This window comes from Sander lucioperca, chromosome 7, assembly GCF_008315115.2.
Source record: "Sander lucioperca isolate FBNREF2018 chromosome 7, SLUC_FBN_1.2, whole genome shotgun sequence".
Taxonomy (NCBI): Eukaryota; Metazoa; Chordata; class Actinopteri; order Perciformes; family Percidae; genus Sander; species Sander lucioperca.
In genome coordinates, this window is record NC_050179.1 from 39372857 (window position 1) to 39400407 (window position 27551).

Sequence of the window (27551 nt, forward strand, 5' to 3'; positions counted from 1 at the left end):
CATTTGTTTAGTGGCACTTTGAAGGAATCAAATGGGCTGTGGCTAGGCTCATTTATATCTGTCATCTTAGGAAATACCGCGCTAGAAATGTGTTGGTAATGCAATATTTGTGCCCCTGACAAATTGTCAGGGGGTATTTGAACTTTACACTTATTCATAAAAAAGCCATTTACATTGAGTTGTTTGAGCACACATTTTCCAATTCTACATGTAAACATCTAATGCACATTTGAGTTTTATATACACTTTGCAAATGCTGTTATGAGTGCAAAGCTAAAAACACATTTACAGATCCTGAGTACACACATATGAATTGAGATACAGGTTCACAACTCTCCACACACATTGCGACATACTTCCCTCACACCTCATCAGCCAGCTACTCTCCCAATTGTTGGAATGTTCTGAATGAAAGGACAAAAACACAGTTTAGGTAAGCCTGAGGTTACATTTACATTGCTTCCTTTTGGTTTTTAAGCAGAGTTTTGAGCCAAAAGCGAACTATCACGCCCAAACCGCATATCTCATCAACATTCTCGTATACTGGGCATGGTCTGCCCATTGCTGGTAGTTGCCATGGTTACGCTAGTAGCTTCATGTTAGAGAACGAGACGTCGTGACCGATAAGACCCAATCAGACGTTGAGACTGCAACACGACCCCGCAGATTCCAAACCAAAACAGGTCAGAAGTGTTTCCAAATGTCTCCGGTTTAGGAGCTCGGAAACGCCAGAGCAGGGGGAATGAGAGGGGGAAACATCAGAGCAGGGGGAATGAGAGGGGGAAACATCAGAGCAGGGGGAATGAGAGGGGGAAACACCCGAGCAGGGGGAATGAGAGGGGAAAACGCCAGAGCAGGGGGAATGAAAGGGGGAAACGCCAGAGCAGAGGGAATGAGGGGGGAAATGTAGCAATGTAAATGTAGCCTGAGCTAGTAGGCTGCTAGCAAGACTTGCTAACCAAGACTTTCTAATGCTAACTACTCCACTGAACTCAGATTTCATTGTTGCTAGCATTAGAGGCTTTTAGTGCTGTTGGTGTGCAGTCCCGAGCCTGGGGGAGCCGTTGTATTGTTGTTGTTGTTGTTGTTGTTGTTGTTGCTCCTGCTGCAGTTCTCCTTACCCCTTGTAGAGGCCCTGCTTTCAAGAACACTGATCTTGCCTTGCTCTTCCTTCAAGAAGAGGTCTACCAATAGAATCTTCTCCTTGTGGATCTGGAGGATGATGTCTTTAGGGATGTCCGGAATCAGCCAGTCCACAATGTCGCTCATCAGCATCACAACATTCTGGTAGAGATAAATGGAAACCAATCATGTAATTTCATTGTTTTCTCTAATTACAGTATTGGTCCGATGGTTCGTTTGTAACCACAACAAAACCACACTGAGGAAAAAAAATTATAAAAAGAAATAACGTCACAAATGTTGTTCTGACCGGGCCCTATTCTCGCTTTGCCAGACCTTCCTCCACAGCCCTGCGGAGGAGGGCTGGTAAGTCCACACAGCATTCCGGGATGGGAGAAAAACGTGCTCTGGTTTATCGGCATTTCTTTAAACCAATCACAATCGACATGGCCGGCGGTAAGCGACGGACAGAGCCACGGTGCCTCTGCAAAATAACTTCGGGAAGGAACTTGTTTTGGTGGAACGTGTACATTCAAAAGTAGTTTTAGTCGTGCAACAGAAAACTCAGATTGGACAGATAGTCTAGCTAGCTGTCTGGATTTACCCTGCAGAGATCTGAGGAGTAGTTAACCATAGTCCTCAGAAACCCACCAGAGGTTAGAATGCCAACACAGAGACAGAGGAAAGGGACGGACATCTGGCTGAAAAAAGTGACATCCGACAGAATTTCCGGCGGCACCGGAGCAATACTGGAAGTGGAACGTCGTGGATAAAGACTATATAAGACGGGCCCTAAATCAGCCTAACTAATGTCGCCGTTGCTCATTTAAAAAGTTATTGTGTGCCTCCGTACATCAGTGCCATGTTTATATCAGTATTTACATACCGAATAAAATTTTAATATTCAATAAAGAATGAAATAATTAATTTCTGATAAATTCCAGCAAACAGTTCTAGTACGCTATTTTATAATTTTCTGCATCTGTCACCTTACCTGGAAAACAATGACAAAGGCTAGTCGGACAGCCAGCACTGTCCAGAATTCCTTTGAGATCTCGTATGGAGTGGTTGACCAAGGGGGTTCTCTGTAGTCCTTATACCTTTAGAGACAAACAGATATTTTTTTGGTTTAGTCTTCCATTCTGAGGAAAGATTCTTACTAATTTTATTATCCACATAATAATATCCACGAGTATCCACAGAACTGTATTGATTATTTAAACCTCCCTGCATGGCGTCAGAATCTAAAGGTAATTGTCCTTGGTGTGGTTCTTAAAATCTGTCACAATTTGTCCCTGGAGAGTCCAACTATTTCTGTTATGTCAAGAAGAAGGCTGTTCTCATGAACCATTCGTACATATAGCGAATGCACTGTAATTCTTATGTATTCCACGTATTTATTACTGTCAGCACTGCATTGACTGCTGCTGTATAAGACCGTGAAGATCTGTGTATGGAGGAGGTGGGGGTGGATGGTTGGGTCATAAAACACAGGGCAGCGGAGGAGCAGAGTTGGTGTCCCAGGGAAGACCCACAGCTTTCACCCAGGACATTATACGAATTGTTGGGCATAACCTTTTGAACGATATCATACGAAGCCGTTCTATGACAATGCCTTGCAAATAATTATTACAACACGTTTTCTGTCTTTGCACTTGCAGTCATGTTAGATAAGATAACTATCCTCACAAGCTGACAGTAAACACTGGCTTTGGCATGAGACAGAGGCCATGGCTTGTCTCAACATTGGTCTCACTTGATTAATTATACCAAAGATCCTCTATACTAAAGATAGCACTTTTCAAGCAGCTCCAATGGTATGAAACGGTACACACTTCTTGTCTCTTAAAGGGGCGTGACCTCGTTTGAAAGTGTAGTGAATGATGTGTGGATGAATGAAAAGTCATATTTGTATAATTTATTAATATTTTATTTTGCTAACGTTAGATATTTACACAGCTAAAAGACATATTTAGCATCACGTTATTATAATTAGTTTTGTTAGGGCGATCACAAACTTTAGCTGACGTTAGCTTCTCTGTGTTGCCAGATCTCGCGAGAGTTTGGTCCTGAGACACAAACAGGTCTCAAACAAAGTTAATTTTCTCCTGATGTGTCTGTCTGAAAAATGCCATTTTAGTGTCAGAATGTTCTGGAGATATGTGGCTTGTTGAAGAATGTCTCCAATATTTACTTTGGTGACTATGGGGCGAAAGAATCGCTCATAATCTGTGTTCACATTCACGTCTCCCGTTGGAATCGACACACTCAGGACCTGCCGCTAGTCTCCTAAAGAGGCGTGGACGTGGCAGAGCCCACGTGACACTGATACAGGAAATGACTCAGAGTTGAGGCGTCTCGGTTCTAAACCGTCTTTGATTATATTAAGTAACACATTTCAATTGACAGTGGTATATTGATGTTTAAAATGCTAAACAATTGTAAACTGATATTGATTTCCCACCTGCACATCTCAACAGTGTATCCGAGGTACAACGGATCCATGGGTTCTTTGCCTTCCTGGAAGTGGCTGACATTAAAGTAGGACAGCGTATTGTTGACAAATCCATGCATGGAGCCATCAGGGCTGTACATGTATTGGTAGACCATCCGAGGGATGAAGTCTGAAGTGAAGGAGATGACAAATGCCTAGGAATTGTGGTTGGGTTGGGGAGGTGATGGTGGTGGTAGAGGGGACAGAAATGGGAGTTAGAATGTGTAAACAAGACAGCGCAGAATGTAACAACATACAGTGTCAAGTTGAAATGAAACAATCTACTGGATTGTAGTAGTTGAGTTGAAGAAGTTTCATCACTCATACAAGAGGCTTCATCAACCTGTTCTCTTAAACATTGTTTACACCTTGCTGAGCAAATGGCGAGCATTCATGTATCATTTCGGTCTCCACTACCCATATCTACTTGAATTACTAACATTACAGTTTCTTACATTCATGTCGTCCCTGGACATACACCTGGGTTCAGTATGCTTGAAACAAACTAACAAACTAGGTCATACAACATTTGGAAATATTAAATATGATGCATAGTAAGGAAGGCAACTTATTTGTCAACACTCCAAATGTTGATATATCACACAGCTCCTGTATGTATGCAGTTTCTCAAATGATGTCACGGTCATTTATTTAGTGTGTCATTAAAGTGTGTCACTGCATTGTTTCAAATCCAAGTGATGGAGTACAGCACTGGTTCCTCCAACCTTTTTGGTCAGGGGTATCCCCACAGCCCTGTCAGATGAACTCACATACCCTTCATCGGTTCCCAAATGTATGTTCCAAATGGGTAACGCTATTCATTATATAAAAGTGGATATTGTTACATTTTTAATACAATTGAACTGTTAAGATTAAGCTGGGTTTGATCAGCAAAGATAATAGGCTAGTACTACTTGGAGTGGGGCTGAATATTTAACTACTAATAGTTTCTTTTGTCGAACTATTTTAATTATTTATCCAGAAATTATAACTAATCATTTGAACAGTCAGGTGTTACAGTTGACTTAATGTTAATATGGTTAGGGTTTGATTTATACATTTTCAAATTACAGTAGTATTATATAGTAGTAAAAGTACCCCTGGTTGGGAATCAGTGGAGTACAGTACATGCATTACAATCAATTAATACATTCATGTTTTACTTACATTAATGATGACGGCCACATTTGCTACCCCTCTTAGTAAGTTGTACCATATACCTGTAGACATAATATTACAATATGTATCAACTGCTGGAAGAAGTTTTCTAAGGTGCAGTTTGTTGGTTGTCAGGAATATATTTACAGACACATTTACAGCATTGTACATGCAATGTATTTTTTACTATTGGGTTCTTTTATGCATTTTACACCTTTGTATAAGGCAAGGCAAGGCAGCTTTATTTGTATAGCACATTTCAGCAACAGGGCAATTGAAAGTGCTTTACATAAAACAATAAAGAGCAGTTCAAAACAATTAAAAAATTAAAAACAGACAAAATAAGAAAATAAAAGTTACAGTGCAGTATAAGAAATGAACAATTATTTAAATGAAGGCAGTTTCAAAAAGAAAGGTCTTCAGCCTTGATTTAAAAGAACTGAGAGTTGAGGCAGACCTGCAGTTTTCTGGGAGTTTGTTCCAGATACGTGGAGCATAAAAACTAAATGCTGCTGCTCCCTGTTTAGTTCTGACTCTGGGGACAGAAAGCAGACGTGTCCCAGATTACCTGAGAGGTCTGGGTGGTTATAAACCAGCAAACGTATTTTGAAATCAATTCTTTGAGAGAAAGAAAGCCAGTGCTAACACTTCAGAACTGGGGTGATGTGATCCACTTTCTTGGTTTTAGTGAGGACTCGAGCAGCAGCGTTGTGAATCAGCTGCAGCTGTCTGATTGATTTTTTAGGGAGACCTGTAAAGACACCGTTACAGTAGTCTAGTCTACTGAAGATGAAAGCATGGACAAGTTTTTCCAAGTCCTGCTGAGACATAAGTCCTTTAACCCTTGATATATTCTTAAGGTGATAATAGGCTGACTTTGTAATTGTCTTAATGTGGCTATTGAAATTCAGGTCTGAGTCCATGACTACACCAAGATTTCTGACTTTGTTGTTTTTAACATTGTTGTTTGAAGCTGAGCGCTCACTTTTAATCGTTCCTGTTTTGCTCCAAAAACAACCACCTCAGTTTTTTCTTCATTTAATTTAAGAAAGTTCTGGCACATCCAGTCGTTAATTTGTTCAATGCACTTACTCAGTTTTTGTATTGGACTATAGTCCCCTGGCGATAAGGTTATGTAAATGTGTGTGTCGTCCGCATAACTATGGTTATTTATTTTGTTGTTGTACATAATCTGAGCCAGTGGAAGCATGTAGATGTTAAACAGAAGAGGCCCCAGAATGGAGCTTTGGGGAACTCCACATCAGATCTTTTCTTACCAGAGACAGCTTTGCCCTTAGTGGGAGCAATGACATCAATAACATTTGTAATTTTACAATTGAAATTATCTACAAGCTCATTGACTGAGACCCAAAAGAGGGCAAGTGTGGAGGAGAAAAGCTGAATGAATGTTTCTCTGGTGTTTTCAGTGATATACCGTTTTCTGAGTACCTTTGTTTGGACACTTTTGTGCACAGAGATAGTGCCGTTAAAGAAAACACAGGAATGAGAGAGCAACATCAGTCACCACAGCCTTGGAAATGTTCAGACCCTTGGAGATAACCAAGTCCAGAGTGTGCCCCTTATTGTGTGTGGGCTCCGTCACATGCTGAGTCAGTCCATAGTTCTCAAAAACACAACACAGTTCTTTGGTCCCCCTATCCTGGGGGTTGTCAACATGAATGTTGAAATCACCAGCAATAATTACACAGTCAAAGTTAATACAGATTATAGACAGCAGTTCAGTAAAGTCATCAAAAAAGGAAGCACAGTAGGTGGCCTGTAGATATTTAGAAATATAGCTTGAGGGGAGGACCTCAGATGAAGAGCCACATATTCAAAAGAAGCAAAATTTCCATAAGATATTTGCGTACATTGGAGTGAGTCATTAAACAAAATGGCGACTCCACCTCCTTTCTTATTCACTCTATTAATAGAGAACTGAAGTTAGGGGGGCTGCCTTGATAAGAACAGCAGCACTGTTATTATGGTCTAACCAGGTTTCAGTTAAAAACAAAAAATTATGATTGTGCTTAATAATAAAATCATTGATTAGTAGTGTAGTAAGGCTAGTGTTAGTGTGTTAAAAGAATTATCTGCCTCATTTTTTGGGACAGACTGTGGCTGACGAGGAATGGATGCTAAATTTGCAGTTAAGTGCTTCTTCTTACTTAGTAGATTCACCATTCTTTTTGTATTACCTATCACAACATAAATTAAAGAAGAATTTAATACACAGGGACCGGGCTTGTCCTGGAAAGAGTCATGAGTGCCACTAGGCGTGCAGCCTGGACCCGGCACATATCAGTTAAAGTGTGCTGCATTTTGTACACAAGCATCCTTAGCAGTCTGGGGAGACAGAGTTAGCTGCCATCCTTGAGGGGGCAGAGGTGACTGGCGTTTTACTTTTGGTGATTGTGTCAAAACTGGGGCAGTTTCATGCTGGGCGAATTATGGGAGAAGGAAGGGGGGTACATTTGGTCCCAGCATTAACCAGCTGCTTCATCTGGTCAGTGAACTCCAACATGGGGCAGGGGGAAAGGGTGAGTGGAGAGAGCGATGGCATTGGTGGGGTATACGGATCCTCAAAGGCGTAGGGGTTAGTGAAGGGGTTCGAGGGATGTTGGACGGGTGAAGAGGGGGGTTGAAATTTCTCGTCTCTGCTCTGTGGTCTCCCATGGTCAAATCTCTGCTCAGGGGGCTGTGGTGGATCACTGCCGTGCTTTGTTATGTCTTCCTCTTGTTTAGATTTGTCTTGTCTCGTGTCCTTGGCTGAGGGAGCAGATATGTTGCGCAGAAAGTAAAGTAGGTTAGAGGTGACCAGCTTTACTTCTGGCTTGTTAAGGAAAAGTCCATCTGCCTTAAAAGGATATCTGCGGTCCAAGAAAAAGTTAAAATGATCAATGAACTGCAGAGAATGGACAGTAGATGCAGTTAAAAACCATGTGTTCAGTGCCAACAGTCTGCTGAATCTCTCAACTCCTCTTCCGACTGGCAGTAGAGGGCCACTGATAAATACCTTTGCGTTTAGGGAGCTGACTGTGTTCAGCAGATCCAGTTTCAGCAATTCAGACTGATGCTTTACAACATCATGTGACCCTATATGCAGTATAATGTTCTTCACAGTTGGGTTTCCGGGATTCTTTGGGCCAAGTCAGACACCATGTCTTTGCGAAAGAGAGAGTATCTTTGGTGTTTTTACTGAACATGCTTTTTACATCTCTTACAGCAATCACCCACAATCAGAGTTTGAGGCCCAGTCGTTAGCTTTCCCTGTAGCTTTTTACTTTTTGAATTGCTCTCAATCCTTACCCTACTGTGTGACGATGAGACATAATCCAGGTCATCAGACGGAGATCCAGGGTCCTACAGCAGTGCAGCAAATCTGTTATCCAGTTGCACACTCGGTTGTTGGGGAGGCATTTTGTTGCTAATTCTCCCTTTTGCAGCTGTCCACGGCTGTGTCCTACTAAGTACAGGGATTAAAGAGCCGCTCTGCCTGGATGATAATGCAGGCCAGCCAGTCATATCACAGATTTTGTAGTAGTCAAGCACGGAGAAGGGAGGCATCTTGCTGCTAATTAGCTTTAGCTAAGTACCACGTTTCCAGTCACTTTAAGACAGGCTTGTGCTATTGGTAGGCCACGCTCACGCAGTACTGAGGAGGTCATAAAAATGTTGAAATGTGGCGATAGCCTACTATGTCGACAACAAATGTATAGTCCAGTGATTTATAAGTATCCAGGAGCCGCTGCTCATAGTTTCTCACTGAGGAAAAGCAAGATTATCAGTAGAAATATGCAAGCAGAGGCAAGAGTAAGCAGCAAATTGTGTGCACTGTAAGAAAGCAGGAAGCAAGCTACAGTTTGTTTGAATACAACCCACCAATGTCTTTGGCTCTTGCTGCCACTGGTCTTCGCAACTCCGTCACAAATTTCTTAGCATCAAGTCGTATTTCAATGATGTTGTTGAGCAGAGCAAAGAGCGGAGCCAGGGGGAAGGATGCCACGAACAATGTCACAAAACCAAACTGGATGACTGGACAAAGAAGAAGAGAGAATAATATATTACAAAGGCATCACTACTAACCGTCAGACTTATATCTGTGATTGCATCATTCTGATTTAAAAGACTAATAAAAAATTGGTGGTCTTTGATTCTCTCTTAGGTGTAAGTCTGGTATTAATTCTATAGATGGTCTGTATCCCCACAAGGTTAACATCAAATCCTTCTTGTGAATGTTCTGCTTGTGTTTCTGTCTGGTGCTGAGGACACAAAGTATGGTACTGACTCATTTCCATATATTCAGGTGTTAACCCAGCAAATGGTTCCAGGAAGTGGTCAGCTTCGTATCTCTGCAGCTTCTTCTGTCTCTCTTCTTCTTGAAAAGCCCCTTGCTTTGAGCGAATGTAGCGAATCAGCTTCTTCAGCTTGCTGAGGAGCACACACACACACACACACACACACACACACACACACACAAAATATGAACACACAATCATGCAGACCTTTTCTCTCTTCTGTCATATGTAACCAGTTTGGATTCATTTTGTTTTGTTTATTATTTTGCTGATACCCACTGTGGCTGGATCTTCTTGATTAATAGTTGTTTGGAGCTTGAAAAGAGGGGCGTCTGATTTTTGTGTTGAGCTAGGCTTCCCTCCTAGGGGGTTGTAACAAGTATTACTATTATTACTATTCTGAGATAGGCTAGTTATTAGTGCCTCTGGTGGCCCCTGGCCTCAGTGGTCGATATTATAAATGTAGGCTCTGCTACTTCTTCTCTCTTTAGTTTGTCATTGGTTATTTTTTGTCTATTGTGTACCCTCTACAACAGGGGTGTCAAACTCAATTCCACTAAGGGCCACATTGGAAAATGAGAATCACATCCAGGGCCAGACATGTTAGTTTAATGCTTAACGTACCAATCTTTGACTGCGTTATTGCATGTCCCATATAGTCTTCTCACTTACAGTTTGTTTGACATAAATCTCTAAAAAAGTCAACAAAAAAGTTCCTCAGCCATCATAGAGTTTAGCAAAGCAACCAAAACAATGATTACATTTTTAAAAGCAGCCGACTCACAGCAACTTGTTTCACAGCCTGGATATGAAACTCTCTGCTTCTGTGAAAGTTGGCAACTCCGTCAAATTCTGCTTTGAGTGTTGGGTAATTCCAGCTTTTAAAAAAACTGTTTTCCTGTCTTTTTGGTCTGGCCCAAAAGTAGGAGGGCCAAAACGCATTCTGAACCTAAATTGATATGCGGGCCGGATCAAAATTTGTGAGGGGCTGGATTTGGCCCGCAGGCCTTGAGTTTGACACATGTGCTCTACAACATGCACACCTACAACAAACAAGCACACCATACAATACTGATATTACTGATATTCACATCCCATGTTATGTGTTCCTTTGTTATGCTTTGCAACCTAATTACTTTTGTTAAATACATTACTTTGTTTGATTTTTTTAAACTTGTGCATCTCTTATTTTTAGGCATGGCCAAAGAGCCTGGTTATGACAAAATGGGGGCTCGTCCGGGATACAAATGTGAGAGATGCACAAGTTTAAAGGATCAAACAAAGTAATGTATTTAACAAAAGTAATTAAATTGCAAAGCATAATGACAATGTGATTTGTGATGATAAACGACCAAGTTAAAGTGATGCATACTCACGGTACTCCAATCTCAAAAAGATTGTTCTGAATTAGCTGCTTTCCCAACATGGTGATACTCAGCTGGATACACAGCTCCATCAGACAGCCTCCATGAGTACACTGTAAAACAGTCCAAAACTACAGTCAACCACAGCAAAAAGACACTTTAACAAGTAGGCCCAATGCAAATCCAAATAAAACAAACAAACAAGCACTTGCTATGCTCTGACTTCTGTTCTGAAGTAAATTCTTAACCCAAGTACCACTTAGCTATTCCAGAACCACTGGGAACAGCTAAGTAAGTGAACTTTAAGTTTACAATGTTTTTTTTCACAGTATTTTGAGTATGATCTAAATAATCTCACAGCTTATTGAGGAAAAATTAGGTTTACATTTAATGTGCACAGGAAGTCTAAAAATACTGCACCCACTACCTCACCTTGATCCAAACAACTTCATGGTTATTTGGTTGTCTAATGGTTTCCATAAAGTAACACCATCCTTTGATAAAGCTTGAGTTGTAGGGGATAATTGACAGATAAATGAATGTAGTGTTTGTTATAATTGTGGTAATTCTTCTTACGGTCAATAACCAAAAATCTCACAAGACTTCAGTATATCATGTAAGTAGCACAAATATGAAATGAATGATGACCATTAAAGAGGACATATTAAAAGACTCACTTTTTCAGTGCTTGTGCACATACATTTGGGTATCTGGGGCTGTATTTCAGAAACTTCTTAACTTGCAGATGTTTGGTAACCATGTTAATTAGGGTATGACCTGATTTAGGAAAAAAACCATCAAAGTTGAACTGTTCCTAAATCCATGTTCCTATCCTAACTTAGTGTCCTAAAAGTGTATTACACAAGCATCCTAACTAGAGCTGCAAGGATTAATCGATTAATCAATTAGTTGTCAACCGTTAAATAAATCGCAAAACTATTTTGACAATTGATGAATCGTTTGACTCATTTTTTTTAAATTCTCTGATTCCAGCTTGTTAAATGTGAATATTTTCTAGTTTCTTCTCTCCTCTGTGACAGTCAACTGAATATCATTGAGTTGTGGACAAAACAAGACATTTGAGGACGTCATCTTGGGCTTTGGGAAACAATGATCCACATTTTTTCACCATTTTCTGACATTTGAGAGACCAAACAACTAATTGAGGAAATAGTCAACATGTTAATCGTCAATAAAAATGATCATTAGTTGCGGCCCTAATCCTAACATCCCAAAATCTTAAATTAACTTTTCTAACTTTAGGATAACGGTTAAGCTGTCTTAACTAACTTTTAGGTTGTTTGCTTTGTTTGCAGCCCTCACGACTGATTGCTGGACGGTACTCACAATGGCCAGCTACGTGACACATGCCACTATATCGATGAGGACTAGTGGGTTAAATCAGTGGTCCTACACACATAGTACATCAGGCAGACACACAGATGACAACCTTGCATTTGGATGTGGTGGAAACACGCTCAGACGTTCGTTACAGCTGCAGACTTTTACCGGTCATGTGGATGCGCAAGCAGTTGCATTGTGGGAGTGGCTGCATGTGTCCGCGGCAAAGCAAACCTTGACATAAACGCTTGCCTAAGGAAAGTAAACTCTGTGTTTGGGCAAGAAATATTTCAAAGGTTGGTCACCAAGGTAAGAGTGATGTGTTAAAGTCAACAAAGTTGAGTACAAGGGTACTTATTATTGAGTCGAATTAGTGTGAGATTACAAAAGGTTTTGTTTTTAGATAATTTGTGTAAGTGTAAACCTTACCTCTTCCATTCTGTAGGATTCAAACACATACAGGTAGCTGCCAGGTCTGCCTACCAGTCTAGAAGGAAAAATAATGAATAGATAGAGATATAGAGTGTTCTTCATCTTCAAACATTTATTTATCATTTTGGCTATTTATTAAAATGATGTGGTTAAACATTAGAATGAAAAACAAAGTAGCTGAAAGCTACAAAATGGCACTTTAAAATGCAATGAAGTTACTAACCTTCCCCTGAAAAAAGCAATGTAGATGATGGGGGTGAACGCATTGACAAACTTGAGAATGAAGGTCTTGAAGATTAGTCGTTCCTCAAAGCTCTTGTCTGTTTTAGGAACCTCTAAAAATGAACGGACACTTTCATTAGATATTTTTGCAATTTGCGATTAAACAACACAGGGGCAGGAGGATCCTAAACCAAGCTTTCAGAGGAGCTGCAGAAAGTGCACCGATGATGGGAAGAGTTTCCTGAAGATCTCCACAGTTTATTGTGTGGTGAATCATGTCAGGCTGCTCTATAGAAGTCCTTAATCAAAAAGTGAAAACAGAAAAGTAGTATAATAGCTGCTCTTTAAAGAGGACTCATGGACATCCAGTAGTCCTCTCATAAGTTTCCTCTATTTGCTGTCCTTTTGTGGGGGTACGAGGCAATTAAAGGGAACCTATATTATTTGCACGGTCCTCTTTTAACCTGGTCTTATTAACAACAATAGCTCTCAAATTTTACTGATAACTAGGCTCAATATTCCCACCGGATAAGGGATGTGTTGTCTAACCTGAAGCTCCGTCTATAAACCTACCGCTTCAAACTGTCATACTCAGTGTAATTTGATAGTATTTGTCTGCTGTTGTTCATTGCTTTGTAATTCTGTGTGGGTTACACATTGTTTACACCAGAGATCTTAAACAGGGGGTCCAGGGCCCCTAGCGGGTACTTAGATTTATTGCAGGGGGGCCGCAAAATTATTTTTCATTTTTGAAAAGTTTTTTTTTTCAGTACAGAAAAACACTTTACAGATCCGTAACGTGAGACAGGTGCATCAGAGGGTGATAAGTAGGTCAAAAGTTGCAAAGAAACTCACGCACACTATCTAACTTGCAAAAAATAAATGTAATAGTAGGCAATGTTTCGGTATAGACCATCATCTGGCAAAATGAATGGAGTTCCTTTGCCACTTTTGAAAGTTTTTTTCTAAAATTTAAATGTCTTAACATGAATCCAACATATTTCTAGCAAATATAAATCAGCCTATTGTGACAAAAAAAACAACGAAAAATGATAGGCTTACTGGTCTATAGGTGAGGTAGTCAGCAAGGTAGCCATCCACAGATGAAGTTCACTAAGTATTCACTGTCACATGTATGTTTAACACTAAAACATGTGTTATCATGCCAACAATTGTTTTATATTTTAGTTTTCTATGCACTTAAAAGGTATGTATAAAGGCTTTAGGCTTTTATTTTAGGCAAAGTTTAATATGCAACTTAATTTTATGAAATATATAAAAGGTGGTTCCTGCTCCGTCTCTATCTCAGATAAGGGGTCCTTGGCTTAAGAAACGTTGAAGACCCCTGGTGTACACAGTAATATTTCTGCATACCATGCTGCATATTCTTCTATTAACCTCTTAATTCATCGAGTGACAGCAGAGGGGTTGGTTATTGTTGTTTTTAATCTATGTACATTGTCACATCCAATAAAAAGAACTAAGATAACTGTTATAACAGACCTATTGACCTTGTTAACTACCTGAGCCAGTTATAAACCTAACCTACCTAACACAGTGAGCCAGCGTGCCACAGCTCCGTACACCTCATCCAGTATGAGGATGACCACCAGGTTGATGATGGCTGCAGTGGTTTTAACCGTCAGTTGAACATGGCTCCGGGTGACTGGATTGGAGCTCATGTGAAGAGCGGCTTTGGTGGAGATCCGGTAGAGGATCACACCAAACACAATGGCAAACGTAACACCAATCTGACATTTAAAAAAGGTTTACAAACATTTATAAACAGATTACAACAGAATAAGTTATGTGACAATCATTCCAAACATTTCTGGAAATCATCATTGACGTACAGTATGCAGGGTATAGGGTTCTTCTTACCATTAATAGCATCATGACAACGTTAGTCATGTAGGCTGGAAAGCGGTCTTGACATGTGAGCTTTTCAATCTAAAAAACAAATCATATTAAAAACATATTCACTACAACTGCAATATGCAATTGTAGTAGAACTGAATGCAAATCAAAATCCAGATGGAAACCTGATTCTTGAACTTCTAGTACTGGCCAGAGCTACAGTACTTAAGTATGGACTAGGGCTCGAGTCCAGACTCAATACGTTTTTCTGTTGTCTCGGACTTGTCTTGGACTCGTTGGTATTTAGACTCAGACTTGTCTCGGACTCAGCCATTGGACTCGCCAAATATTCTAGTTGTTCTCAGCTGAGTCCAGCAATATATGTTTTTATTCTAAAGTAACTTCCTCCTTCAAAACAAAACCATTGATGAGCGTGCTCAGAAAACAGATATTAGTTTAATTCAAAATCCATCTAGAACAGGTGTCGAGATTGGTCGCCTGGGATACGCCTGGCTGCATCATATACCAAAATCATCAGCCATCAGTCATTTTCAGGATTCTTTTTTTTCTGTCTAGGCCATGACTGTCTCTCATTAGGACTTGGTCTTGACTTGCACTTATACCTCTTTGGACTCGGTCTCGACTAGTCCTAGTCTCGGACTTGTCTTGGACTCGTCGGTATTTACACTCGGACTTGTCTCGGACTCGGCCATTGGACTCACCAAATATTCTAGTTGTTCTCGACCGAGTCTAACACTATATGCTTTTTTTCCAAAGTAACTTCCTCCTTCAAAACAAAACCACTGATGAGCGTGCTCATTCAGAAAACAGGTATTAGTTTAATTCAGAATCCATCTAGAACAGGCATTGACATTGGTCGCCTGACCGTCTCTCATTTGGACTCGGTCTTGACTTGGACTTTAATCCTTTTTGGACTCGGTCTTGACTCGGTCTCAACTAGTCCTGGACTCGACAAAGGTGCACTTGACTACAGCCCTGGTATTAGCATTACATTTAACTGTTAATCTGAGAGTTTATGGGTTGTGAAATTCAACAAAAGCAGAGTCAATTAATGCGCCTTGTGCAGTATTTTAGCAGTACAATACCCTGTGAAAAATAGTACAGTGTGGCAGCTGGGGCGCCAAAAAATACAGTAAAATATTGGTAAATATATACAGTTTGTAGTTTTCATTTGACATGACATCTTGTTCATTTTTTGGCTTTTTAATGTTGAATGAAATATAATTACACCTTTAAAAACTCTTTCTCTATTTACTAATTTTATCTAATTTAAACTAGTATTTTACAGTTGTATCTTTGATATAAAAGATAAATATTTGTGAAATAATGATACATTTGCGAATATTTTGTTATGTGAAAACAAATGAATTTTCTTTTAAAAAATGTTAATGTTATGGTTATTCACAGTTACAGGTTTTTTCAGGGGTTTTTTACGATGTTAATTTTTTGATTTGAAATTTTTTTCATAATTTTTTTTTTGAAATTTGATTTTGATGTTAATCAACAGTCTATTTTTGTTGTCAGTTTTGTTGTTGTTTTTTTGGAAATTTTCATGTTTTTAATAAATAATGGAAAAACCTGTCAAATAAAACATAATAATTCTGTAAAATTACAGTTCTCATTATCTTTACCTGCTTAACCTTTACAAGGCCAAAAGGGGCTGGAGTCTATCCCGGATATACAATGTATTGATTAGATATGTACAGCCCAGTAACTACTAAACACTATCTGTACTACCCCATCTGTGAAATAATGTAGGGGTGAAAAACAACTTAAAGGCTATACAAAAGGTGAATGAACTTGTAACACATACAACTTGAAAGATGTGTAGAGCCTACCATATAATTACCTTGTGATGTGATTTTTTATCTTTGCTCAAAGACTTCTGCATGACCCGGAACTCATATTCCGCCCTGGGGTGGTCCTGTGATGGTGACACAAACAGAAATGACAGAGAGTGAAACACAAGTGGAATGCCAGATAGATGTAAGCCCATGGTAGAGGAGGATAGGGTGTCTTAGAGCTGTTTTAAAAAAGGATTTGAAATAAAATACACCAATCACATAACACACATGTGATGTGCAAGACCACATTATTTAAAGTGTACTCAGAGTAAAAGTGATCAGAAGAAAAAAAAGCTAAAAATAAAGAGGTGAAAGGCCAGGAAATAATCACAGAGAGAGAGACAGGAAAAATGATCATATTGGAAAGGTTGATAACAGCACTTTATGGAACCTGGGAGTGGGATTTTTCTGGAATGAACAATGTTATAAAACTTTTCGTATTCTTATCCTAAAAAAAAGGTGTTGTTACTGCTAAATGAATCCAAATATCATATGTATTTTACATGAGTAAGTCAATGTGTTTGCACAATTTCGGACACTAAGTAAAAATCCATTTTCTCTTTTTTACTTTGTCAGAGTGTGTGATTCCAGGTTGTAGTTTGTGTGTTGTATCTGACAGAAATATGTTATAAGGTGATCCTAATTGCCTTATTTTGTCCATCTCCTGTGGTAGTAAATGGTCTCTGGCATCCATCCCAGGCTCCACTCTGTGTGACTGTCAGAGAGAGAAGCAACAGTGATAAAGTTAGCAAACATGAAGTCCTTTCCTCTCTAGTATGATCTCTCACACCGGAGTGCGATTTAAAACAAAAAAAGGGCTAACAATTTTTATTTCACTTTTTATTTATTAAGTTATAATTGGTTGGGGGAATTTGGACTGCCTGGGCGTCTCGCACACATACTTACCACCAGAGATGGGCAGTATTCAACTAAATACATTTCAAATACAGGTTTTTTAAGAATCTCTTTCTTTTCTACTATTTTGTACTGCATCACACTGTGCTGTAATGGCACTGTGTTGTGTCTTTTGCACTTGTTCAAATTGTTTGCTTGTTACTTGTATATAAGTGCCTACATATTTCTCCATATCTGCATATCTGTATCAGTGTCTCTGTGTCCCAACCTATACCGGCAGATGCCCGGCCACCAAGAGCCTGGGTCTGTCCTAGGGTTCAGTTTGTCTAGATTTGGAATTGTTTTTTTTGTTTTAAGGGCTACAATTTATTAATGAAATGATTTAGAACTGTTTGCATGAGTTGTACGCTGTGTGAGTAGAACAAAGACTCCATTTGCAGAAATCATTTATAGTAACACACATAAGTCTTGTGTGATGTGTTATGATCAGAGGTTGGCAGCAGCAGCAGGAAGGCTGCAAGAGTAAAGAGAGGAGTTTATCTAGTAATAGGAATTCATCCAAACCTTGAGAGCTTCCTGTGAAAAATAAACCGAGAGAGAGAGAGAGAGAGAGAGAGGTGGGATTGTTAGTAAAAACAGCCAAGATAACTTCAGATTATTACATTCATATCACTACATGTTTCTACTGTGTTGAAGAGAAATGTTAATGTTTTGAAAATACTATAGATTAAAGAGGATCACAAAAGCATATACACATAAAGTCAATAACAAGGTTATTGCCCGACTGGATTGTTTTTTAATTTGGTGACCTGGCTTCCAATTTTAACGATTTTCTTGACTACCATTCCGGTGCAAATCCACACCACAGACCTGTCCAGCTGATATGGGATGATTTTCCCTATTAAGTGTTTAAAAGTCTACAGAGTATACAGAGAATATGTTTTTGCTGCCCCCATACAACAAGAAAGACATGCACTCGGACAGTTAGTCAAATTTATTTTGGGGGAGAAAACACAGGCGAATGGAACCAGCGACCATAGTCTATATCCACAATGTTACACTTCTGGGCTTGCTCTGTTGCCGCCGGAAATTCTGCCAGATGTCCCTCATTTTCAGCCAGATGTCCGTCCCCTTCCTCTTTCTTTGTGTTGGCGTTCTAACCTCCGGTGGATTTATGAGGACTATGGTTAACTGCTCCTCAGATCTCTGCAGGGTAAATCCAGACAGCTAGCTAGACTATCTGTCCAATCTGAGTTTTCTGTTGCACGACTAAAACTACTTTTGAACATACACATGTTCCACCAAAACAAGTTCCTTCCCGAGGCTATTTTGAAGCGGCACCGTGGCTCTGTTCGGCGCATAGTAAACCAGTAAACCAGAGCACGTTTTTCTCCCATTCCAGAATGTCATGTGGACTAGCCAGACCTTCCTTCGCAGCGCTGTGGAGGAGGAAGGTCTGGCAAAGCGAGAGTACAGCGACCATAACAGTGACAGCAGACCACATTTGGTGCAGAGGTTATGGCCACGTGTATACATTTTAGAAAACATTACAGAAGTTGACCAATTTGCACAAAATCTATTAATGTATTCATTTATCTTGAAAAGCTAACACATGCCCCAGAACACAACTGATTTCATATTCCACAACTAACTATTATTAATGGTGATATACTCATTAATTTAACCAAGAAAAAAACCTTGCTTTTGACGAAAATGCAGTGAAAGCAGCATAAATATGTTGAAAACCTAAAACGAACTAATTATTATGAGAATGAATGTACATTTCTCTCATTCGTTAGAAACCTGGCTGGGACATTGTGTATCGTGGTCGCTTTTTGCGGGGCAATTTAGTACTTAAATCTTATTTAAATGAACCAGCTTTAAATTCGCACCAGCTTGTTTGACATGTATCAAAATATATCACACCTATATGGTACATTACAGCTGATGGTGTTCTTCACACAGGTGTAGCTCACCTCTTCCTTTCTAGTTATGTTATCTGGGCACCACTCACCTCCTCATCTTCAAATCCAGTCAGGTCCCATTCATGGTTCAGTCTCATCTGCCTCCTCTTCCAATGCTCCATGAACATGGCGGCTATGAACCAGAATATAATTAGACAAATACGCAGAGACGCCCAGACACTCAAATGTATTACGAGGTTTGAGTTCATTTAATTCATGCTCACAGTTGAACAAAAAAGCTGAATTTATATCGGTTTTAAACGTAGAAAGTTACACTTTTCATCACGCTTCAACTTTAAATCTTTGGCACTTGGGTTACCAGGTTCATTGGGTAAAGGATTAAGTGGTCATAGGTCAGGCAGTTCTCATGAGCCATTCGTACATATTGCTATGAAAAGTAAAGCACTGTAATGGAAGGAGATCACAGTGGATGTTTGGGTCCTAAAACACAGGGATTTCAAGCCGGGGAGCGGTGTTCATGTCCCGGAAGAAGTTAAGGGGAAAACACAAGACTTTCACCCAGGAAACGGTTGTTAGTGTCCCCAAAGGTACTACTCATGGGGAGCGGTGTTTTAACCCAAACCGCACTCTTTTTTTCTCATCTTAACCGTCGCAACGGCCGCTAAAAGGACCACCACCTCGCGGTGCCCTGCACCCAGCTCACAGTCACCTTTTCTCAGCTAAATTTAACTGTTAGGACCGCTAAACTGTTCAGTTAGAAAGTGTCGTTGGCGTCTATGTGTAAATCTCCCTTCTTCTTTTACCTTAAGCCCAGTCCAGACCAAAGATTTGCGACAAGACGAGTTGAAACTTGCAACGCGTTGGTCTGCAGCGTTCTAAAACCTTGTCGGTTTACACCAATGAGATGAGACGAGACGGTGTATCATTTCCACAGAAATTACCTAACTTCCAACTTCCAGGCTTTTTGTAGCTAAATATATAATTTGTTGTGTATAAATATGAATGTGGACACGTTAGTGATAGTGAGATGCTTGCTACAGTTACATTTCTAGTGATGAATCGTTTACTGTTGTTCTAAAATGGTTTTGTCTCGTCATGAATCTTATGTCTGAATTGGGCTTTAGATTCTTTGGGTTTGTATTCTTCCGGTTTGGCACGAGCCGCATGTTAGAAATTTCATCATACTATTTGAATTCTCCAGGCAGCAAGCTGCTATGTTCACGCACGGGCTCAATCAGACATTACACAGACCATTCCAACTGGTTCAGACATTTGTGTTTTCACATACAGCTCCTCTGGGTAATGTCGAGATAAGTTTAGAGTTGCAGTGCATGTATGAAAGGGGCTCAAGTGATACCAAGAGTTAGCATAACATTAGCTAACTATTTTGTATCACAGGTTACCTTAGGAACCACCCAGTTCACGACTGAATATTCCCTGTGTGGGAAAATCCGCCAATGACATCTCAGCTGGCAAAATGAAGAAGGCCATTTTGACCACAAAGTTTGACCTCATAAAGTGGATGATTGATTATATCTATGCATTTCTGGGCGAGCTGATGTGTGTTCACTCACCCCACAGAGCCATGAATATAGAGAAAAAAACGGTGGCAGGGTTGTCAAACAGGTGGCTGGCCCGGGCGGTTGCACAGGCAGTACTAAGTTTCCAGTAGCTGCACACTTTGTCACAAAGAGGACACATGGTGATGTTGTTCTTTGGGTGGCAGATCTCCATGCTGGAAAACAACAGACACACACACATCAAGCCCCACCTCACTATCCATGTACACAAGCATAGGTGTAGATTTCGGGAGGGATGCAGAGGATGTGTAATATTTAGAAGAGGTAGATTTGTCCCCCTCAAAAAATATATAAGACAACCCACACCCCAAAAGAGGTAAAAATAACCATTCAGAGGGCTCAAAACTTTCTTATATCCTAACAGTTTATATCCTTCTTTAGGTTACTTCTTAGAATATGTCTCAACTTCATTACAGAAATTTGAAAATCAAACACCTACCAAACAAACGAATATCCGTATAGTCAAATATTCGGATCATGCCCTACTTTTTACCAGTAAATATATGTTTTCCAACTATTTCAGATGCAGGAATTGAAGAAGGACCCGCCAGACCCCGGTTATAACGTGAAACAAAGCCTACTTGTACACAATCACACATATCACACTGTGAGTTCATAGCATTTGATTCGGCCGAGATAAGGTCATTTTAGAAGTTTAGACGCTAGCTTGTTTGTAATTTAAGCATTTGTTAACCGAGCAAGATTCTTTTAATATCTTTTTGTCAGGGCCATCTGAGTATGCTATGTGCCAAGTTTCAGGCCGATCGGGTAAAAACCCTAGGAGGAGTTTGAAAAAGTAGGTTTTGCACATTGATGAAAAGAAGAAGAAAGTCTTTCGTGAAAATGGCATGGCCTACGTCATTGATTCAGCTTGATTCAATTATAATAAGCAGTCACACAATGAATGAACACAATGGACCTATTGTGAAACAGACAGACAGGGGGTCTGGTTTGTCTTATTGTGTGGTTCGGAGTCCGGGTGAGACTCTGACATTAACACTTGCACTGAGCGTGTGTGGTGTGTGTCTGCATTGAGTGTGTGCCGGCAGCATGTGTCATAATATCCTGTGGATGATGAGAAGCAGGTTGAGGAAGGAGAGGAAACCCTGGTTTCCAACTTATTCATCAAAACCTCTTCCTTTGTCTCCCTCTTCGTCCTCTCTCATTTCTCCATTCACTTTGATTTGTTTTAGCTCTTACCCTGTAGCTTACACAGTTTATATTAGCAACTCATTATGTCCATTATTGAGTCCTAATATTTTATTTACTGGTCCCCAGTGGACTTCTTTAGCAAGTTTTGTCTTTAAGCTTTTTGAGCTTTATTTCTTTATTATGTGCTCTAGCTTTCCCAACATTTTAGACACAGATATGGTAATAATAATGGTCCGAAATTATGTGAAACAAACATTTTCTTGATGGAGGACTCCTAAAGCCCCCGCCACGTCTTCTACCGACCGAACGAAAACACGGATTTACCTAAAAGAATGGTCTAACCTTTTGGAAATTACTCTTATTTGATTTTGATCAATCTCATGTCTGTGCGTTACAGAGTCTAATTTTCCGACAGCATGTTAAGGCTACGATCACAGTGAAATTTTATATTTTAAACCTGCATAGCAACTCTTAGAAACAATTGTAGTTTAACCAATGTGGTGGAATTTCTAGAAGACAAGGGGGAGAATTAGGTAACGTCAGGTCACTCCCGGGTCACAGGTCATGGGACGAGAATATCTATTCGGCCATACTCCATCACTAAACCTGTCCTGTGTTCAAGTATGAATTTTTGTGTGTCTCTAGAGATTGAGGGAGTCTAGGCAGCTGCATGATAAGGGAATGTTGTGTTCCGGGACTGTCTTCTTTGGAACATAGGCTAGAGGGCCACACACACTGGACTTGCAAAACAACAAGATTTAGGTGAGCGTCTGTGTTTGAGGAGCCTATGTTAGGGCGCCATTAGTCTCGCATTGGCTTTCATGGCAATAAGTATAAGTATAAGGATGCGCTGTAAGTGGTCAGTAAAGCATTAGTCTTGCATTGCCAGACCTATCCCCACAGCGCTTAGGAGTAAGGTCTGGCTACACTACACATACATTCTGGGACAGGAGAAAAAAAAACAGTTTGCATTTCTTTAAACCAATCACAATCGTCTTAGGCGGCGCTAAGCTCTGGACGCAGCGACGGTGGCTCTGCAAAATAGTCTCGGGAAGGAACTTATTTTGGAGGAACATGTGTTGAAATGAAGTTAACTGTTAACAATACAGTAACGTGAGCTATTTAAATTACCAGTGTATCTCCATGTGTACTTCGTCCACAGCAATTCCACCAGTCGGTCCCAAAAAGTCCCAGTTAGAGGAAATGCCCCAAACATATTCTTTGTAAATCTTTACAATCATTCCCCGAAAGAACAAAGCAGGCCTGTCTTGTTGCACGATCAAAACGTTCTTCAAAACTTGACATTTTCAGCGTGTAGCTTGGTAGCTTGGATGTTCTGGTTGTTGTTTCCCAAAGCAAACAGAGTCTGTGTCTCTGTGCCTGGCTGTTGTTCACCAAGAATTAGTTTGCAACTCCTGACAAACCCCAAACTCCTGTTTTTACATTTCCGTTTGTGTACAGATTAAACAAACAAGATCCAACATGTTAATCGGTCAGCTTCAGAGGGGCTGGTAGGTGTATTTTTTTACTTTGGGCCGAGCCAGTCTTGCTGTTTCCCCCTGCTAACAGTCTTTATGCTAAACTAGCCTAATCATGGTCTGACTTCGGCTCCTATTCAATGCACGGACGTGAGATTGAAAGCCATCTTTTCAACTCGCTCTCAGCAAGAAAGGTACATTTTCCACAATGTGAAGCTGTTCCTTTAAGCTGTTATATTAAGAGTTTTTTTTTTACAACTATCTAAACCTTCTTGTGATGTCTCTGGATGTCATAAAAGATTTCTCTGCAGATCCCCAGATCTCTGGGATTTTAGAGTACAATATTGCCATAACTAATGACATTGACATGTCAAATTAGCTTCAGCGAGACAAACAGCAGCACTAAATAATTGGTTAAAGAAGACAATAGGCTGACAATCAAATTGCTCACAAACGTGTGTGTGTGTGTGTGTGTGTGTGTGTGTGTGTGTGTGTGTGTGTGTGTGTGTGTGTTTACCTTGGTATGTTGTCATCGACTGTTGCACATCCATACAGAAACACGATGACTCCCACGACAGAGGCAGGAATCAGCATCTGGGTATACAGACCCAACCAGGCAAAGTACAGACCAATCTTCTCGCCAAAATACTTCCTAAACCCACAAAAAGACACAAATCATTTAGATTTTTCAGACAAAATTAGGTCAAGGTCAAGGTAAGGTCAAGGTAACTTTATTAATACCCGAAGGTAGATTTGGCTTACAGTGGGAGTTGAGTGGGTCAGCCTCCTTTTACACACACATACACACAATCAGCAGCAGACTGTAGAATGTAATGTGACAAAGGAGACATCATTGCTCATTCCTAATAAAATACAGTATATCAATAGTTCCGCAGACAAAAAAGAAAAATATAAAAATCAATAAATTAATAAAAATAAATGAGGCAGCAGACCTGTATTGGTACTACTTATTTAATATACGTATAGCCGCTGGGACAAAGCTGTTTCTGTATTTCTTAGTTTTACAGGGTGGTACTTTATACCTGCGTCCCGACGGTAGGAGCTGAAATTCACTATGTAAAGGGTGGGAGTGGTCTTTCAAAATAGTTTGAGCTATCCTTTGTAACTGTTTAGAATACAGGGATTCTGGGTTGAGCTGTGGCTTTCCTATCAGCGTACTGGACCACTTCACAATTTGATTCAGACGATTCCTATTTTTAAGAGACAAGTTCCCAAACCATAACACCAGGTAAAAAGACAAAACGGATTCAATAAAAGCATGATAAAATAGGGTCATCAAGGTTCTGTCAATATGGAAGGAGGACAGTTTTTTCAGGCAAAACAATCGCTGGTTTACCTTTTTATACACAGTGTCACAGTTTGCCTCAAAAGTCAGTTTGCTGTCAATGGTCGTTCCAAGATATTTGTAGGTTTGAACACACTCCACTATTTGACCCTTTATGTTGGAGACTTCTTGTGCCTGGGGGAGTTTTCGAAAATCAATAAGCATTATTTAAGTCTTTTGTTTTGGAGGTATTCATCTGGAGGAAGGATTTTTCACACCATTCAACAAAGTCCTGGATGACTGAGCCAGTCTTCAACAATATTTATTGTTCTAAAAGTCTCTCTGTTAGAATGTGGGGTTGAATTAAATTAAATGCGGATGAAAAGTCAATAAATAAAAGCCTGGCTTGTGTTCCCCTTCCTTCCAGATGTTTAAGAAGAAAATTCATTTGCTTCTTTGGCGTCCTTGACTCTCCTGAGTGGCCTATAGGCAAAATGCATTGGCTCCAAAACATACTCGGTTTTCTTTAAGATTTGAGACCTCACCAGATTCGCAAAAGTTTTCATAACAAGTGATGTAAGTGCAATGGGTCTCAAAATCTCTAGTTTCAATTCCTTAGTGGCTATTTGCAATTCAGAAGTTGCTCCATGTTTAAAGGCACGTTTCTTAGCCTGTATGCCAGATTTAACAGACTTATTGACGCAAGGTTTATTATTAGGGTACATTTTGACCTGCTTACATGTTATGATCATATCCCTGCAGAAGGCAGCATGTGACATCAGCAAGTTCATCCAAATCATCACCACATGTTTCTATAAACATATTCCAGTCAGTGCAGTCATAACAGTCCTGCAGGCACTGCGTGGACTCCGCTGTCCAGACTTGGTCTGGACTTTTCCCCTCTTTAGAAGATTTCTGTTAGTTGACAGAAGGTGCACGCAGTTGTGATCTCCAGAGCCCAGGGGGGGTAAAGGGCGTGATTTAGCCTCCTTTACTGAACCAAAGCACAGATCAAAAATTGTATCCCGCCTTGTCTGACAGGATACGTATTGATAGAATTTTGGAAGTGTCGTTTTGAGGGAAGCGTGGTTAAAATCACCCAATATAAAGTTTGAGGCGTCAGGCGAAATTTACTGTAACTTTTGTACTACATCGAAAATAATTTAGCATGCAGAAGAAGCGTTGGCTTTGGGGTGAATATACACGGTTGTGACAAAGAGTTGGGGGAACTCGCGGGGCAGGTAGAAAGGACGCAAAGACACTGATAAGAGTTCCACATCTGGAGTACAGATAGACTCTCTGACAGTAACAGAGTTACAGTATCTTTGGTTCACATACAAGCATACCCCTCTTCCGTGGGTTTTCTTTGTCACCTCTGCATTCCGATCTAGATGGTGCGGTGCTCCGAAGCCCTCAATCTGCAGGTCGGAATCTAGGTTGCGCCCGTTGAGCCACGTCTCCGTGAACGCCATCACGCAGCAGTCTTTAAAATCCTTTTGTAAACGGACATTCCCCTGGAGTTCATCCATTTTATTCCTTAGAGACTGAACGTTCCCCAGGATCATCGAAGGCAGCGGAGTCTGCTTGAGCCGCAGCTTCCTCAGCCGTAATCGGACGCCACCTCGCTTTCCCCTCGCTTCTGTCTCCATCTACTCTTCTCCCTTGTTCCACCATAAGTTTTATTACAGGGTTATCAAATCTTAAAGTAAAATGTAAGCACAGATTCATAATGAAAACAGCCTTGCGTTTAAATAGCACAGCGGGCTGCATTGGTGGGTGCATGTTGTTTAAGGTACTGGTGTCCAGGGAAGGGTTAAACTCAAGGGCAACTAGACATGGTGAGTGGTGCTCCAAAGACATTTCGTCTCCCATCCGAGGGCTTCTTCAGATCTGACTGAAATGTAGCGAAACCCAGCTATTTAACCGCTTTCCTCTATTAAACCCCCTGTCAAAATGATCAATAGCGTTTCGTTTGTTAGTGCTCATTATGATCGTTGAAGACTTAACTCTTTGTCTGTCTGCGGCATCCCGAGTCGCAGCTGCAAAAGTTAGCATGATGGAGACGGCCAAAATACACAGAGCTACTTATAGAGCCGTAGCCCCACCTACCAACGCCACTTGTTATTAATGCCCGTGAAACGTTTGTGTATCCGCCCTGTGATTCAGATTCACTTAAATGGGTTCTTGCTTGACCCATGCTACTGTACACCCTTCCACTAGGATTAATGAAAATCGAGCCAGTAGCTTTTCCAAAATCCTGCTGACACACAAACAGACAAAAAATAATCGACAAACCGAGCCGAAAACATAAGCGCCCTGGCGGAGGAAATTATTCTAGTGTCACAGTGGTATGTACAGAAACAACAGCAAGAACTTCAAGCAAGAAATGTTTCTTATTTTAGGAGCCATCATCCCTTCATATCATGTCTATAAGGCTCACGATATACTAGACATAATAATAATAATAATAATAATAGACAAGCAGCAGTGTTAAATATTAACATACCTACTTTGTGTGTCCCTAGAGGATTCAAAAGTATATCCAATATCGGGGACCGATCACAGCTGATCAACCTTGGCCTATACTGAAATGGCTTTCTTGAGAAATACGATCTTGATTAAGAAGTTCTTGCTGCATTCAAACACAACATCTGCATCGTATATATAAATGCTCAGTTCATAATACGATCCGTACTTTTTTAAGGATAAAATCCATAAAACATTGTCTTATATTCAAATTGTTGAAGGGCTTATTTGCATCTTGTGAACACAGCGTTCACACATACAAAGTAGTAGGCAGTCTCTGGCCTTGCTGTAGCAATGTGTGTGTTGCCATAATTTAACATACAGTGCTTCAATTGGACAGTTGTGTTCTGACATAGCCGCCGTACTACACACAAGGCAGTTAATTTATTTTACACTTTTGCAAGTGCAGAATAGCTTTGTTTGCAGCCTGTTTTTAATGTGGTACTTGATGAAACGATGGTGCCTACGCTGGTGTAACGGGTTGTATATGTGTTCTGTTAAATTGCTGCATAAATGGGGACAGCGCCGTCTGCCGGCGTCACTTTCACATTGCGCCGCGGCGCTAAAAGTAACGAATTATGGGTAATCCACAGCAGA

General features: G+C 40.3%; 1 protein-coding gene across 2 annotated transcripts in view; it reads right to left on the bottom strand.

The window, feature by feature from the left end:
- Positions 1-833: 833 nt before the first annotated feature.
- Positions 834-27551, bottom strand: part of LOC116040193 (anoctamin-1-like) — a 51817-nt gene continuing 25099 nt past the window's right edge. Inside the window, exons 10-25 of one of the 2 annotated variants that reach the window (XM_031285459.2) lie at positions 23661-23795; positions 20508-20668; positions 19023-19105; positions 17573-17584; positions 16159-16233; positions 14313-14381; positions 13981-14182; positions 12433-12544; positions 12207-12264; positions 10449-10549; positions 9063-9205; positions 8657-8809; positions 4784-4836; positions 3587-3771; positions 2117-2222; positions 834-1284 (exon numbers count right to left, since the gene is read on the bottom strand). In XM_031285459.2, coding sequence (XP_031141319.1) covers positions 1015-1284; positions 2117-2222; positions 3587-3771; positions 4784-4836; positions 8657-8809; positions 9063-9205; positions 10449-10549; positions 12207-12264; positions 12433-12544; positions 13981-14182; positions 14313-14381; positions 16159-16233; positions 17573-17584; positions 19023-19105; positions 20508-20668; positions 23661-23795 — 1918 coding nt within the window. In that variant the 3' untranslated portion in view covers positions 834-1014. The remainder of the gene's footprint in view (positions 1285-2116; positions 2223-3586; positions 3772-4783; positions 4837-8656; positions 8810-9062; positions 9206-10448; positions 10550-12206; positions 12265-12432; positions 12545-13980; positions 14183-14312; positions 14382-16158; positions 16234-17572; positions 17585-19022; positions 19106-20507; positions 20669-23660; positions 23796-27551) is intronic. The other variant, XM_031285460.2, reaches the window with a different exon arrangement.